Source organism: Liolophura sinensis, chromosome 1, assembly GCF_032854445.1.
Source record: "Liolophura sinensis isolate JHLJ2023 chromosome 1, CUHK_Ljap_v2, whole genome shotgun sequence".
Taxonomy (NCBI): domain Eukaryota; kingdom Metazoa; phylum Mollusca; class Polyplacophora; order Chitonida; family Chitonidae; genus Liolophura; species Liolophura sinensis.
The window spans coordinates 1,981,104-1,997,207 of NC_088295.1; the positions used below are offsets into that span (position 1 = coordinate 1,981,104).

Genomic DNA, 16,104 nt, shown 5'->3' on the forward strand with positions numbered 1-16,104 from the left:
GATTTTCATCTCCTTCTTTATTATTGAGTTTTATTTCATATTGGCATAAAGGTCCCAGTATGGTGAAGTTAACACCTCATTTACCAGTTTTGTACTTTTGGTGTCAAGTTGTATATTGTACAATTATAACCAAGTTTCTGTTCTGTTCTGTAGATGTATTAGTTTTGCTATTTGAGCTGGCCACAAGCTGGACATCTGCCTATCTGACAGCAGTCAGTAATTTACACATGCCATTCACCGTAAAGGCGTAACCTGTCCATCCGTGAAGGTAAAAAAAGGTCTGCTGCTGAATATATTTGAAAATATATATGTACTTCATGAAGTTTACAGCTTTTACATACGTTGACTAGTCTGTAGATAAAATTGCAGGAGTCAGATGCCTTTTTTATCTTTAAATATAGAGATTAGCAATTATTTGGTTTCTGTCAGGTGAATTATGGCCTGTTCTGATCTTGCCCTGGGGAGATGGCCCTTCCTGGCATGTGAGCATGCTGTAGATAGAATCTCCTGTTTTACCACTGTGACAACTCGGCCATATTGTCAGAGAAAGGTTCAGAAATTCTCATTTACTTTCTCCATTAAACTGTAAAGCGTCAAAACTTGTGTGTAAGATGTCAGATTTGTTGTGCTTGCAGTCAGCTTGTCTCTTTTTGTACAAAAGAGACAAATGCTTCTGCGCTAGCTTCAGGTGATGCTGCCAAACTAGAGTTCTCTAAGTTTGATTACGTCGTATATTCCTTGGCAAATCCTCAGTTGAGGTGACATATTTACACCTGCCATTAATAACAGGTAATATTATGGATTGGCTTTTTCCATCCGGCTGAAAACTTGTCAACGATAACACTGTATCTACAGAACTATTTGACTTTGAGCTTTTCAGCTTAAAAGGAGACAGAATCGATTCTGATTGGCTGGTGTGAGAGATAGGAAAGTCCAGGCTCTGCCTTAGCTGAATTTTAGATACGGTACATTTATTCAATCACGACCAAGGCAGCAAGATTTATCCAGGGAAACAATATCTCAACTGTTAGCCCATCAACATTGATTCTGTATCCTTTTAATTTGCCTATTTATCTGCAAGGCACTTGCCAAGAAGCCTATTGACATTGCATCCCAAGAACAAAGAGTTATCCCCCTTTTTGTGAGATATTGGTATTTCATGTTGTCAGTGCTACATGTTAGGAACTGCAGCAGTTATGTACCTACCATAGGTCAAGTCTATAGCAAATGGATCTAGATGGTTGTAGCGTGGATAGATCTGGTTTAGAGTGGGCTGAAATGTCCTGGTGACAAGGTGTATGTGAACTACTGTCTTTGTTTCTGTTAGCTACAAGTACATGCAGTCTGCACCGGCCACAGCAGTCCACCTGAGATCACTTGTGATCAGACTACCCTAATGCCTCCAGTTTGAAGACAGATATTAGTAGTGCTGAAATTAAAGGTAGGAATATGTTGTTCATTAGATGAACAAACCATGCGACAAAAAGAATTCCTGATAAAATGTCTATTGCCCAAAAAGGGCAGATCAGATGTCCCAAAAATGAGAAGAATTAGGTCTATACAGCCTATCAAGAGACCTATAGGCACTCACACTACACAGATCCATATCATAGCTGCTGTGTTTTCAACTTTATAGACTTCACTGTCAAGAACTCCACTGTTTCACACCACCTGATGGTCAAAAGAGTGCTCACAGCTTCAGCTTAAAGTAAGCCATCCTATGTGTAACTGCCCCTGACAGTTGTTGCAAAAGCTAAACCAAGTCACTCACAAAGAAACTAACTTGTACCATCAATATAGTGGATTTAATAGCCATGTGTAATAATTCCATTCAACAATAAAAACATGTTAAAAATTTACAAATTGAAGAGACTGTGATTGATGTACAACAGATAGAAATAACTATGTAACGACTTTGAGAAAGGAGGAATTAAGTAAACTTGTTTGAACGATCAATGTTCTTCCAACTCCTTACAAAAATGGACTGATGGTAATACATTAGTATGATCATGAAGCATCCACTGAATAGATCATTATGTTTACAAACAGCCCTCAGCACCTTACACAGGGTAAACGCGAGGCAATTCTCTCCTGTACAAATGCATTTAAAAAATTGTCCAAAGACTGGCAAACAATATACTACATGTAAACTTGGCAATAAAAACTGGACATGTCCCGGAACTAGTCCTGGAAAAGGAGACCATCTCTGTTCCTGGCATGGTAGACCCTATCTGTTCCTGGAAAGGGAGACCATCTCAGTTCCTGGAAAAGGAGACCATCTCTGTTCCTGGAAAGGGAGGCCATCTCTGTTCCTGGAAAGGTAGACCATCTCTGTGTTTCGGAAATGGTGGAGATCTCTGTTCCAGGAAACACTAACCACCTCTGGTCCTGGAAATGGTGATCTCAGTTTCAGGAAATGCTGATCACCCCGGGTCCTGGAATGGTGGAGATCTCTGTTCCAGGAAACACTAACCACCTCTGATCCTGGAAATGGTGATCTCAGTTTCAGGAAATGCTGACCACCTCGGGTCCTGGAAATGGTGGAGATCTCTGTTCCAGGAAACACTAACCACCTCTGGTCTTGGGATTGCTGACTGCCTCTGGTCAGAAAAAAACTGACAACCTCATCAGGAAAATCTGTTTCATCTGTCCTGAACTACATGTGAAAGAAAATGCCCACAACAAAGAATGTGCATGGGCAATCACATTGTAGTATTGAATCAGCAGTATTCTCATCACATACCAATATTAGAATGCTGAAACTATCCAAATACAAAGTTTGGGACAGAAATATGTGCAAACAGCTGACTGTTTCACATTTATGCAGCCTAGTCAAAGATACCAGTTGGTATCCCACAATGCTTTGTCACTCTCACCAATCTAGCAGTTATCATACGATTTCCTGGCGCCACATTCAAGGTCTCTCAAATCCAGAGATTGTGTAAAAGAAAAAAAAAGACAGTTCCACACAAACCAGTCTTAGATGTAAAGACAATCGCCTTAACTGTTATGGTGATCTTCCTGTTGAATAGTCCTACCAAAGCTGGTATTTCATCTGTATAATGTCTTGTTCAGTGATATACTCCACCTGTCCTGTCACTACCAAACAGGTATCCACTCTGCTAAATGTCTGTTCTAAACAGGTACTGCTTGCTGTGAAATGCCTGACCTTGGAGCTGGAACCATTGGTGAATCCACAAGAGTGACTGCAGTCATGTCACTCCACACTGCTTGTGCCTTCATTTGTGTTTGTTCAGTCTTTCTCTTCTTCTGTTTTCACTGTCCATTTTGTGACAGAGGGGAATGGTGTTGTGTATCCCCAATCTTCTCTGAGTCACTGTGAGCCCTGCTTCCAAATGCTCCTCCTAGCACTGGGCCAAGCCAGACATGAAATCAAACACTAAGTACTAGGCCACCATCAGTAGTAAAAAATATTCCAGAATATTGCAAATCCAGTGCAGCCCATATAAAGAGCCAAGGCAATCCACCACATATACTGTTCATGGAGCCTTTGTTCGAAATTTTTTAACACAACCAATCCTATAGTAAGGCCGGCTAGTGCGCCCATGAGGTGAGCAGTGTAGCCAATGGGCGGGGTGTCATCCTCGCTGGAGTAGCGGTCCCAGATAGCAAACCCAACGTCTGCACTGGCTGTGAAGTAGAGAGAAAAGGCATACAGGCATGGGGAATACAAAGGGAGGACAGGCATACAGGCATGTGGAATACAAAGAGAGGACAGGCATACAGGCATGGGGAATACAAAGAGAGCACAGGCATACAGGCATGTGGAATACAAAGAGAGCACAGGCATACAGGCATGGGGAATACAAAGAGAGCACAGGCATACAGGCATGGGGAATACAAAGAGAGCACAGGCATGGGGAATACAAAGAGAGGACAGGCATACAGGCATGGGGAATACAAAGAGAGGACAGGCATACAGGCATGAGGAATACAAAGAGAGGACAGGCATGGGGAATACAAAGAGAGGACAGGCATACAGGCATGAGGAATACAAAGAGAGCACAGGCATGGGGAATACAAAGAGAGGACAGGCATACAGGCATGAGGAATACAAAGAGAGCACAGGCATACAGGCATGTGGAATACAAAGAGAGCACAGGCATACAGGCATGGGGAATACAAAGAGAGCACAGGCATACAGGCATGGGGAATACAAAGAGAGCACAGGCATGGGGAATACAAAGAGAGCACAGGCATACAGGCATGAGGAATACAAAGAGAGGACGGGCATACAGGCATGTGGAATACAAAGAGAGGACAGGCATACAGGCATGAGGAATACAAAGAGAGCACAGGCATGGGGAATACAAAGAGAGCACAGGCATACAGGCATGAGGAATACAAAGAGAGGACGGGCATACAGGCATGTGGAATACAAAGAGAGGACAGGCATACAGGCATGGGGAATACAAAGAGAGCACAGGCATGGGGAATACAAAGAGAGCACAGGCATGGGGAATACAAAGAGAGGACAGGCATACAGGCATGGGAATACAAAGAGAGGACAGGAATGGGGAATACAAAGGGAGGATAGGAATGGGGAATAAAAAGGGAGGACAGGCATGAGGAATACAAAGCGAGGAAAGAGATACGGGCATGGGAAATACACAAAGAGGACAGACATACATGCATGGGGAATATAAAAGACAGCTTTAAATGTGGGGTGCTGGTAGAAATTAGTAGGCATTTCTGAATGATTAGGGTACTGTTATTGAAACTATCGAAGAAATCTGGCATGAAGATAGCCTTAATTACTAAGTGTTCACAAAGTTGATTATCTGAGTTGCTACAGAAAATAGGACACTTACCAACTATGAAAACACCTGCCAATTTTATAACACCCAGCTCCATTTCTGCAAAATTCTATGAACACAACAAATAAAGAAAGTGTTTAATATTATATGTTTCATAAGACATCTGTTCATCTGTGGTGTAGGAAAGAGGCAAACCCTCAGCAAACCAACATTACAGAGGACATAACAGAAGACATGTCATTGGCATTTTATACATTTATTTGTTTGAGTCTCATTTAATGCCACACCAAGGCATACATTGGATTTGTTCTGTACAGAAGTGTTGAAGATAAGTACCGATAGGCACAAAGCTATCAACCTCGGGGGCGGAGCAACTTGAGGACAAAGCCATCAACCTGTGGGAGGCCGAGGCTTCACGACAAAGAACTTACTAGCAGTATATTTGCCAGGTGGGCTGCCAAAAGAGCGTAGACACCCCCAGATGCCCCCACCAGTAATGCCTCCATGTCAAACACTGATGTGCCGAGAGAGCCTGGAGAAGAGATCAGACATAAAACATACCGTCAAACGCAACAAACAAGGACTCTGACTGTGATGAATCGCAAGACTTCATAACTGCTGCACACTACACGCTGGTAGCGTTACACTGATTGTGATGAATCGCAAGACTTCATAACTGCTGCACACTACATGCTGGTAGCGTTACATGCAATTATCTACCATGATAATGTTATGGCTTAACTACGGTCCCTGTGGTAGTTACATGTAGAATACACATGAAAAATCAGATTTTATCAAATATTTATATTTTTTCTCTGTTCTTTATTGTTCATCAGGTGAAAAACTACAAAAAGGTCAAGATTACATTTCCACTAATTTCCGTTCATACATTTAATACACTGAAATACAAGAATTTATTATCATCAGCATGTATAAAGTTGAGGTAGTAAGATGCTTGTGGGATGTTTATCTTTACATGGAGCAAAGCTATCTGTACTGGCAGGTTAACATCTTTACATGGAGCAAAGCTATCTGTATTGGCATGTTAACATCTTTACATGGAGCAAAGCTATCTGTACTGGCATGTTAACATCTTTACATGGAGCAAAGCTATCTGTACTGGCATGTTAACATCTTTACATGGAGCAAAGCTATCTGTACTGGCATGTTAACATCTTTACATGGAGCAAAACTACCTGTACTGGCATGTTAATAACTTTACCTGGAGCAAAACTACATGTACTGGCATGTTAACATCTTTACCTGGAGCAAAACTACCTGTACTGGCATGTTAATAACTTTTTCTGGAGCAAAGCTACCTGCACTGGCATGTTAACAACTTTACCTGGAGCAAAACTACCTGTACTTGTACTGGTATGTCAACAACTTTACTTGGAGCCACACCTACTGTTATGTTAAGCAATTTTAATACCTGAAACAAATCTACCTCTCTTGGTATGTCAATGACATTACCTGGAGCAAAGCTACCTGTGCTGGTATGTTAACAACTTTATCTGCAGCAAAACTACCTGTGCTGTTGTGTAACCAACTTTATCTGAAGCAAAACTACCTGCGCTGTTGTGTAACCAACTTTATCTGCAGCAAAACTACCTGTGCTGTTGTGTAACCAATTTTATCTGTCACAACTGATACGTTAACAACTTTACCTGCAGCAAAGCTACCTGTACTGGCATATTAATGACTTTAGCCAGAGCAACTTTAACAACTTTACCTGCTAACACTCCTGCCAGGTAGATGGTACCCACTCTGACAGACCCATGGATCATCTCTAAAGGTAATCCCACCAAAATCTGAACCAGCAGATTGAAGAACAAGTGGACCCATCTGTGACGAGAACAAGACAAAGTTTGAGGAATACACCTGCATATACACCATCTCATTACCTTACCTGTAGAAAGTCATTCCAACCCTGAAAATAAAAGAGTCTGACATCTTGAATCAACAATACTATCTCTTATTTTGATATTGTTAAACCTAACAATACTATTGATGACATTTCAGATCAGCGTTTTCTTGCACTTTCTGTTTGTGATGAACATTATTCACTTCAGGTGGAACAAACAAAATATATATAAACATCTCTTAACTTGGCTGTGATATAATCCAGGAGGAATGTACCTGTTAAATCACTACTAAACTTATCAGCACACAGAGAGCACTGGAGAAAACTTGAGGTAGATTACTGATCTACGGCAGTTCTTGATGTTTAACAAGTACCAATGCAACCTGACCACTTTGGTGGCTTAATGGTTAGAGCATCTGTCTCAAAGGCAGGAGACCCCGGATCAAACCCGGGTCAGACTTTAAAAATGGTACTTGTTGCTGCCTCGCTTGGCGCTCAGCACTGAGATGTTAGAACAAGGGAAGAGGACTGGTTGGCCCGGTGTCAGTGTAATGTGAGTGGGTGGGCTGTCATGTCTGGTGTCTTCAGCATAATACTTCAGTGGTGGTAGCACTTTGGCCGCATGGACTCGCCCTATCACAAGGAGACACAGTATATGTACACACACCTACTGACTCTTCACCATTACATGACAGAAAAATTGTTAAGTACGATGTTAAACCTCAATCATTCATTCATTCATTCATTCATTCATTCACAAATGGAGAGACAGTGACTACTTGGAGGCTAACTTGTCCTGGTCCCACACATCAAAGTACACAACGTGACAAGATGATTACATACCCAGCATGTATGAAGATATAGAAGAGGAATCTCCACACTTCAATACGACGATCTGGACGATAAATGAACAAGCTTTCCACGGGCACCGGCCCATTAGCTGTCAGGTCTCCATTTTCCAGGCAGTAGTACACAAAGCAACCAATCTGAAACCAGAAGACATCAGCGTTAATGGTGATGATGGTAATGACAGCTTTTGCTCACCAACCATTAGATACTTTGTTGCTGATAAGGATTGGTCTGTATAGCTCTGTTCGGACTTGTTACCAGTACATTACATTTCATGTGTTGTCTCTGTTGTACTGGAATGCATTTCCATGCATCAACAATAATATATGAAGACATAAACTGTTACTATAAAGAGTCTGTCTTCTCCGGTCTTCTACAATTGTTTCCAGCCCAAGTACACTAAGACTATGAACCAGGGCTCATTAACGAGTTTAGGCACACCTGAACACCAAAGCCATCTACCTGCACCGGAGCAGTCAGAAATATTGACACTTCAACAAAACAGCTGGTTGGTGGACAGTTTTGTCTATACACCAGTGTATATAAACACTAATCAGTTCTACTCCATGAATATAATATTTATACAGTGTAACTGTTCTGATAATCAGTAGAAAATTTGATAACAATTTGTTTTCTCTGACCAAATCATTCAATTATCAGCTAAGGATACATTGTTATGCATTTAGACAGCTTCCTTCAGCTTTGTACAAGACTGAAGACTTCCCCATGCTTCCCCATGCTGCAGACTTCACCTGGGAACAGCCTGTCTTAGCTTTGGATTCTACACAGCATTTTTTGGCTAACCTGTGTCTATAGGACATTTGGAAGACAAACTGAAATTATGCCTTTTATGTTATGGGAAAAGTAAACAGAAAAGTGCAAGTGTTTCAGTGGCTGAGAAAGTCGCGGCCTGGGGCCAACAGAGTCTGTGGCTTCCCAGCGCTGAGGTGAGCGCAGGAGGGAAAGTCAACAGAGCTTTAAGCCAGGCTGTGTTAGCACATCTATGTTGTTTAACACAGCTTTGTTGTGTTGACAAGCCATCACCTCTGACATGGACCTTAGGCACAACCAACATTATCTCTGCACATCTAACATTCTGTACCAGTCCCAAGTCAATGACCACTGGTCAAGGATGACCATTTTGATTACTGACATGGCAGTATGTCACCAAAACAGCGGTGTGCATGGTGTCATTGACTGCCTTTTAACACGACACAAACCTAGTGCATTTCCAGTACAGTCATTGACTGCCTTGTAACATGACACAAACCTAGTGCATTTCCAGTACAGTCATTGACTGCCTTGTAACATGACACAAACCTAGTGCATTTCCAGTACAGTCATTGACTGCCTTGTAACACGACACAAACCTAGTGCATTTCCAGTACAGTCATTGACTGCCTTGTAACGCGACACAAACCTAGTGCATTTCCAGTAGTCATTGACTGCCTTGTAACGCGACACAAACCTAGTGCATTTCCAGTACAGTCATTGACTGCCTTGTAACACGACACAAACCTAGCGCATTTCCAGTACAGTCATTGACTGCCTTGTAACACGACACAAACCTAGCGCATTTCCAGTACAGTCATTGACTGCCTTGTAACACGACACAAACCTAGTGCATTTCCAGTACAGTCATTGACTGCCTTGTAACACGACACAAACCTAGTGCATTTCCAGTACAGTCATTGACTGCCTTGTAACACGACACAAACCTTGCACATTTCCAGTACAGTCATTGACTGCCTTGTAACACGACACAAACCTTCCGCATTTCCAGTACAGTCATTGACTGCCTTGTAACACGACACAAACCTAGCGTATTTCCAGTATAGTCATTGACTGCCTTGTAACGCGACACAAACCTAGCGTATTTCCAGTACAATCATTGACTGCCTTATTACATGGCACAAACCTAGCAGATTTCCAGTATACTCATTGACTGCCTTATTGTGTGGCACAAACCTAGTGCATTTCCAGTATTGTCACTGACTGCCTTATTGCATAGCACAAACCTAGCACATTTCCAGTTTAGTCACTCACTGCCTTATTGCATGGCACAAACCTAGCGCATGTCCAGTTTAGTCACTGACTGCCTTATTGCATGGAACAAACCTAGTGCATTTCCAGTTTATTCACTGACTGCCTTATTGCGTGGCACAAACCTAGCGCATTTCCAGTATAGTCACTGACTGCCTCATTGTGTGGCACAAACCTAGCGCATTTCCAGTTTAGTCACTGACTGCCTCAATGCATGGCACAAACCCAGCACATTTCCAGTTTAGTCACTGACTGCCTTATTGCATGGCACAAACCTAGCGCATTTCCAGGTTAGTCACTGACTGCCTCATTGTGTGGCACAAACCTAGCGCATTTGTCTGCCTTACTGTCTGGCACAAACCCAGCAGATTTCCAGTATAGTCACTCACTGCCTTATTGCGTGGCACAAACCCTGCACATTTTCAGTATAGTCACTGACTGCCTTAATGCGTGGCACAAACCTAGCGCATTTCCAGTTTAGTGACTGACTGCCTTATTGCGTGGCACAAATCTCGCGCATTTCCAGGTTAGTCACTGACTGCCTTATTGCGTGGCACAAACCTAGCGCATTTCCAGTATAGTCACTGACTGCCTCATTGTGTGGCACAAACCTAGCACATTTGACTGCCTTATTGTGTGGCACAAACCCAGCAGACTTCCAGTATAGTCATTCACTGCCTTATTGCTTGGCACAAACCCTGCACATTTCCAGTATAGTCACTGACTGCCTTAGAGCGTGGCACAAACCTAGCGCGTTTCCAGTTTAGTCACTGACTGCCTTATTGCATGGAACAAACCTAGTGCATTTCCAGTTTATTCACTGACTGCCTTATTGCGTGGCACAAACCTAGCGCATTTCCAGGTTAGTCACTGACTGCCTCATTGTGTGGCACAAACCTAGCGCATTTCCAGGTTAGTCACTGACTGCCTCATTGTGTGGCACAAACCTAGCGCATTTGACTGCCTTACTGTCTGGCACAAACCCAGCAGATTTCCAATATAGTCATTCACTGCCTTATTGCGTGGCACAAACCCTGCACATTTTCAGTATAGTCACTGACTGCCTTAATGCGTGGCACAAACCTAGCGCATTTCCAGTTTAGTCACTGACTGCCTTATTGCGTGGCACAAATCTCGCGCATTTCCAGGTTAGTCACTGACTGCCTTATTGCGTGGCACAAACCTAGCGCATTTCCAGTATAGTCATTGACTGCCTCATTGTGTGGCACAAACCTAGCACATTTGACTGCCTTATTGTGTGGCACAAACCCAGCAGACTTCCAGTATAGTCATTCACTGCCTTAATGCTTGGCACAAACCCTGCACATTTCCAGTATAGTCACTGACTGCCTTAAAGCGTGGCACAAACTTAGCGCATTTCCAGTTTAGTCACTGACTGCCTTATTGCGTGGCACAAACCCTGCACATTTCCAGTATAGTCACTGACTGCCTTAATGCATGGCACAAACCTAGTGCATTTCCAGTATTGTCACTGACTGCCTTATTTTGTGGCATAAACCTAGTGCATTTCCAGTTTAGTCACTGACTGCCTTATTGCGTGGCACAAACCTAGCGCATTTCCGGTATAGTCACTGACTGCCTCATTGTGTGGCACAAACCTAGCGCATTTCCAGTTTATTCACTGACTGCCTTATTGCGTGGCACGAACCTAGTGCATTTCCAGTTTATTCACTGACTGCCTTATTGCATGGCACAAACCTAGCACAATTGACTGCCTTATTGCGTGGCACAAACCTAACGCATTTCCAGTTTAGTCACTGACTGCCTTATTGCGAGTCACAAACCCTGCACATTTCCAGTATAGTCACTGACTGTCTTATTGCGAGTCACAGACCTAGCACACTTCCAGTTTAGTCACTGATTACATTTTTGCAAGGCACAAACCTGACACACTTTCAGTATAAAAAATCACTGAAGAGATGACGAAGTGTGAGGATTAACGGAGTGATTCAGTGACCTAATCACAGTGTGTCGTGGCCTAATCACCGTGTGTCGCGATCTGTGTCGTGACCTAATCACAGTGTGTCGTCATCCAATCCTGTACCAGGTTATGAAGTTTGTATAAGACAACTAATCTTCACGCTAAAGGCCCTGAGACTATTAGTAGATCAGTGATCCAGAAAGTCTAACTGGAAACAGTATAAATCAGTGAAAGCTTTGATATACATGACTCTTAACATTCAAATATTCTGTCCTTCTGCATATTAGTACAATTTTAAACGCATTAATTTACATCAATTCATGAAATTCACTAAAAACCTACAGTGTAAACTGAAATGAATGATAAGGTTTTCTCTGGGGAGAGGTACAGAGAGTTTAGTTCTCTCTTAGCCTACACTTAGTTAACTGAAGATGTAGTAATGACAACAGTGACTTACCTCTAAGACAGAGATGAGTGGGATGAAGAGAGGTGGGGGCCAGCAGGTATAGCGATCAGCGTAATACTGCCTCTCTGCATCATCGGTCAGGTACTGCTTAGCCACCCACCTCACCATCCTCTGGAAGACTGTCTGTCGCCTGCCAGTGGTCGTGGTGCGGACATAGTCATCTCGCCACCCCTCAGTCTCACGCTGCTCCACTGCCTGCTTGAAGCTCTGGTTCCGCTTGCCACTCATCTGGGGAGGGAAAACAGTTAATCCTTCATGCTGTGTGCATCAAACAGTTAACCCTCCAGGCTGTGTGCATCAAACAGTTAACCCTCCATGCTGTGTGCATCAAACAGTTAACCCTCCATGCTGTGTACATCAAACAGTTAACCCTTCAGACTGTGTGCATCAAACAGTTAACCCTCCGGACTGTGTGCATTAAACTTTCAACCCTCCAGTCTGTGTGCATCAAATATTTAACCCTCCAAACTGTGTGCATCAAATATTTAACCCTTTATGCTGTGTGCGTTAAACAGTCAACCCTCCATGCTGTGTACATCACACAGTTAACCCTCCAGACTGTGTGCATCAAACAGTTAACCCTCCAGGTTATGTGCATCAAACAGTTGACCCTCCAGTCTGTGTGCATCAAACAGTTAACCCTCCAGGTTATGTGCATCAAACAGTTGACCCTCCAGACTGTGTGCATCAAACAGTTAACCCTTCAGGCTGTGTGCATCAAACAGTTAACCCTTCAAGCTGTGTGCATCAAACAGTTAACCCTCCAGGTTATGTGCATCAAACAGTTGACCCTCCAGACTGTGTGCATCAAACAGTTAACCCTTCAGGCTGTGTGCATCAAACAGTTAACTCACCAGAATGTGTGCATTAATCAGTTTACACTTCAGGCTGCACAGAGAGTGGGCAACTCCTGACAAGTGACAGAGGGTTAACCTCTCTCCACAGAGGGTGGACGACTCTCACGAGACAGAGGGTGAACGGCTCCTCACAGAGGACAGAGGGCTAACCTCTCTCCGCAGGGGATGGACGAATCCTCACAGCAGGAAGAGGGTTAACCTCTCTCCACAAAGGGTGGATGGCTCCTGATGTAGAGGACAGAGGGTGGACAAATCCTCACAAGGAACAGAGAGGTTAACCTCTCTCTACAGAGGCTGGATGATTCCTGATATAGAGGACAGAGGGTTAACCTCTTTCCAGACAGAGGTGGATGACTCTTGATACAGAGGACCTCTCTCCAGAGAGGTGGATGACTCCTGATGTGGAGGACAGAGGGTGGACGACTCCTCACAGAGGATGGAGGGTTAACCTCTCTCCGCAGGGGATGGACGAATCCTCACAGCAGAAAGAGGGTTAACCTCTCTCCAGAGAGGTGGATGACTCCTGATGTGGAGGACAGAGGGTGGACGACTCCTCACAGAGGATGGAGGGTTAACCTCTCTGCACAGAAGGCCCCCCTCCCTCCCCACTGATAGAATTTTACTGGGCAAACAGATTGTTTAGACATGTATTACCTCTGACAACAGTGCAAAGTTGGTTTGGGATTAACGAAAATTCATTACATCAATATTTTAGTTTGCATGAGCAAACTTTAGGCCAGATCCATACAGCTTGGGCACACGGGAAATATTAAATTTGGAACGTTTTTAAATCGACCATATAGCCAACATATAGATATAAAAAGTTCTGTCTGAGATTTGACATCCTTGTTTACATTTAAATCGATAAAGTTGAGGAGTTTTGTACATCTGAGATAATCTATGGGGCCTTGAGGAGAGATGCAGACGCCAATCTGAAGCAGGTAGAAAAAGATCGGAGCCAAAAAGTTGGTGCCAAAAACACACAGCAGCTAAACCAGAGATATTGTCATGGGAAACTGTTCACACGCAGAAACTGTTCTCATGCTTCACCTGTGCATATACAGAATAAAAACAGGATAGTTAAATTCCAGAAATGTGTAAATGCTTCAAATGTTAGACATGTTACATACGACACTTGACAAAAAAAAAGCTAAAAAATGAACAAAATTTTAAATACACCCTACCCCTCAAATGATGATAGTAATGCCAGGAATACCAGTGGTGCTTAGGGGCTTACATCAGAGGCAGAAATGTGGGTTGTCTGGCCACATATCACTAGTGTGTGTGTGGAGGGGGAGGGGGAGGGTATGAGGGGAGGGGAGACGTGTAACAAGCACCCAAACAAACACCCACGCACTAACTCACTAGGGTACTCCTAACTTGCCCAGCCATGCTGCCTGACATCAGACTCATGGATAATCCAGTGTGCGAATGCTGCAGTTTGCCATGATGATTCACTAGGGTAATGTTATGATGTTACTGAGACAACCCCAAGGCCGGTCTGCCTGCAAGGCAGTCTAGCTCGTAGTACCGGTACACTGTGTGATCAGACAGAGCTAGTAGTACCGGTACACTGTGTGATCAGACAGAGACTGCCATCACAGTCACCTTGTTACTGCGGCAATGGCATACAGCTGTAATACCTGTGATACAGGACACCTGACATTCTGAAGCAAGCAAATGTTTGGAAACAACATGATGCATGTCAGGGAGATGGTATGCCATTCTTCACATTCATGATTCCTTGTTACTAACTCCTAACCACTGCCCAAAATAAGCTAAGGAAGATATGTCAGGAGTTTAACATTGTAGTACTTCTACACAATACTGTAACACTGTCTTCTACACAACACTGTAACACTGTCTTCTACACAACACTGTAACACTGTCTTCCACACGACACTGTAACACTGTCTTTCACACAACACTGTAACACTGCCTTCTACACAACACTGTAACACCATCTTCTACACAACACCGTCTTCCACACAACACTGTAACACTGTCCTCTACACAACACTGTAACACTGTCTTCTACACAACACTGGAACACTGTCCTCTACACAACACTGTTCTGACGGATATCCTAACAACATTTCTGACAGATATCCTAACAACACTGTTCTGACGGATAGGCTAACAAAATTTCTGACAGATATCCTAACAACACTGTTCTGACGGATATCCTAACACTTCCTACAATGTAATATACATGGCCCTGTTGTTCAAAACTGTTTTAGACTTCATACCAGATTTAACTTAAAGCCATGTCTTTCATTCTGCACTTTGCCCAAAAACAATTGCGTTACAATATATTAAATATGAACTAAGTCTGCTGCTGTTTTACTTTGACTTTGAAAAACTGCATGGCTGCATGAGTTTCTCTAAAATTTTAAATATAAAATATTATATATAAAATATGACTTAATACCTGTATGAACTACTCCACTTTGGAACAACTGGGCCGGCACTCATATGCAACTTGCACAGAGCATCATGCAAATTAAAATACATACAAAAGTACAAAACAGCACACATACAATACAAATATCACAGACATAAGTAAACAGCATACAAAATATTCAGATTCATATCAATTTTGTCAAAATGTTCAACAATGTTGTCTTACCCATTCTGGCAAATTTCTGCTGGATGGTGCAGCTCATTGCTATCAGCTTTGATGATATACAACCCAAGTTTATGTCTACTGATCCACTTAACAAACAAAATCCACAGGTCTTGTCCTTTTTCAACTTCCACAGAACTTAAACATGTATACAACAATAGCGGGATTATGTCTGTTCTAACCGTGACAACTTCCACACAGTGTTGCTTTGAGGCAATGTGATGGTTTATATAGCTGCATCAGAGCATTGGGACAAGTGTCTGGGACAGAGAACAAAAACTGGCACTCAGCGGAACTCTGCCTGTTTGCCATCCAGGTAAACTGATTAAAAATGCAGCTGTTTTTACCAGGTGACAAACTGAAGAGCTTGACACAGGTATTAATAATCTATTAGCCTTAAGCTCATCACAGAAGGTACCAGGGACTGATGTTCATGCAGACATTGCACTCCCTCCTGGGAGATTAATAATTAACAGAAATCAGGGGAGGGACATAATGACTGCAGGGATGGCTCCTACCCTGGGGCTGGCCCCAACCCTGGGTCTGGTGACACTTCCCTCAATGTAAATACAACAGTGCTAACCAGGAGTCTGCTAAGATGTAAATACAGTACTGCTAACCGAGAGTTTGCTAAGATGTAAATAAAGTACTGCTGACCAGGAGTCTGCTAAGATGTAAA

General features: G+C 42.9%; 1 protein-coding gene across 2 annotated transcripts in view; it reads right to left on the reverse strand.

Moving 5' to 3' along the window:
• Window positions 1-1,203: 1,203 nt before the first annotated feature.
• Window positions 1,204-16,104, reverse strand: part of LOC135473077 (rhomboid-related protein 2-like) — a 34,587-nt gene continuing 19,686 nt past the window's right edge. Inside the window, exons 5-11 of one of the 2 annotated variants that reach the window (XR_010444584.1) lie at window positions 11,934-12,170; window positions 7,486-7,628; window positions 6,511-6,623; window positions 5,210-5,310; window positions 4,833-4,887; window positions 2,477-3,651; window positions 1,204-2,380 (exon numbers count right to left, since the gene is read on the reverse strand). Coding sequence is in view for 1 of the 2 variants with exons in the window: in XM_064752887.1 (XP_064608957.1) it covers window positions 3,419-3,651; window positions 4,833-4,887; window positions 5,210-5,310; window positions 6,511-6,623; window positions 7,486-7,628; window positions 11,934-12,170 (882 nt within the window). In the remaining variant the exon portion in view is untranslated. Of the gene's footprint in view, window positions 3,652-4,832; window positions 4,888-5,209; window positions 5,311-6,510; window positions 6,624-7,485; window positions 7,629-11,933; window positions 12,171-16,104 lie in introns of both variants that reach the window. The other variant, XM_064752887.1, reaches the window with a different exon arrangement.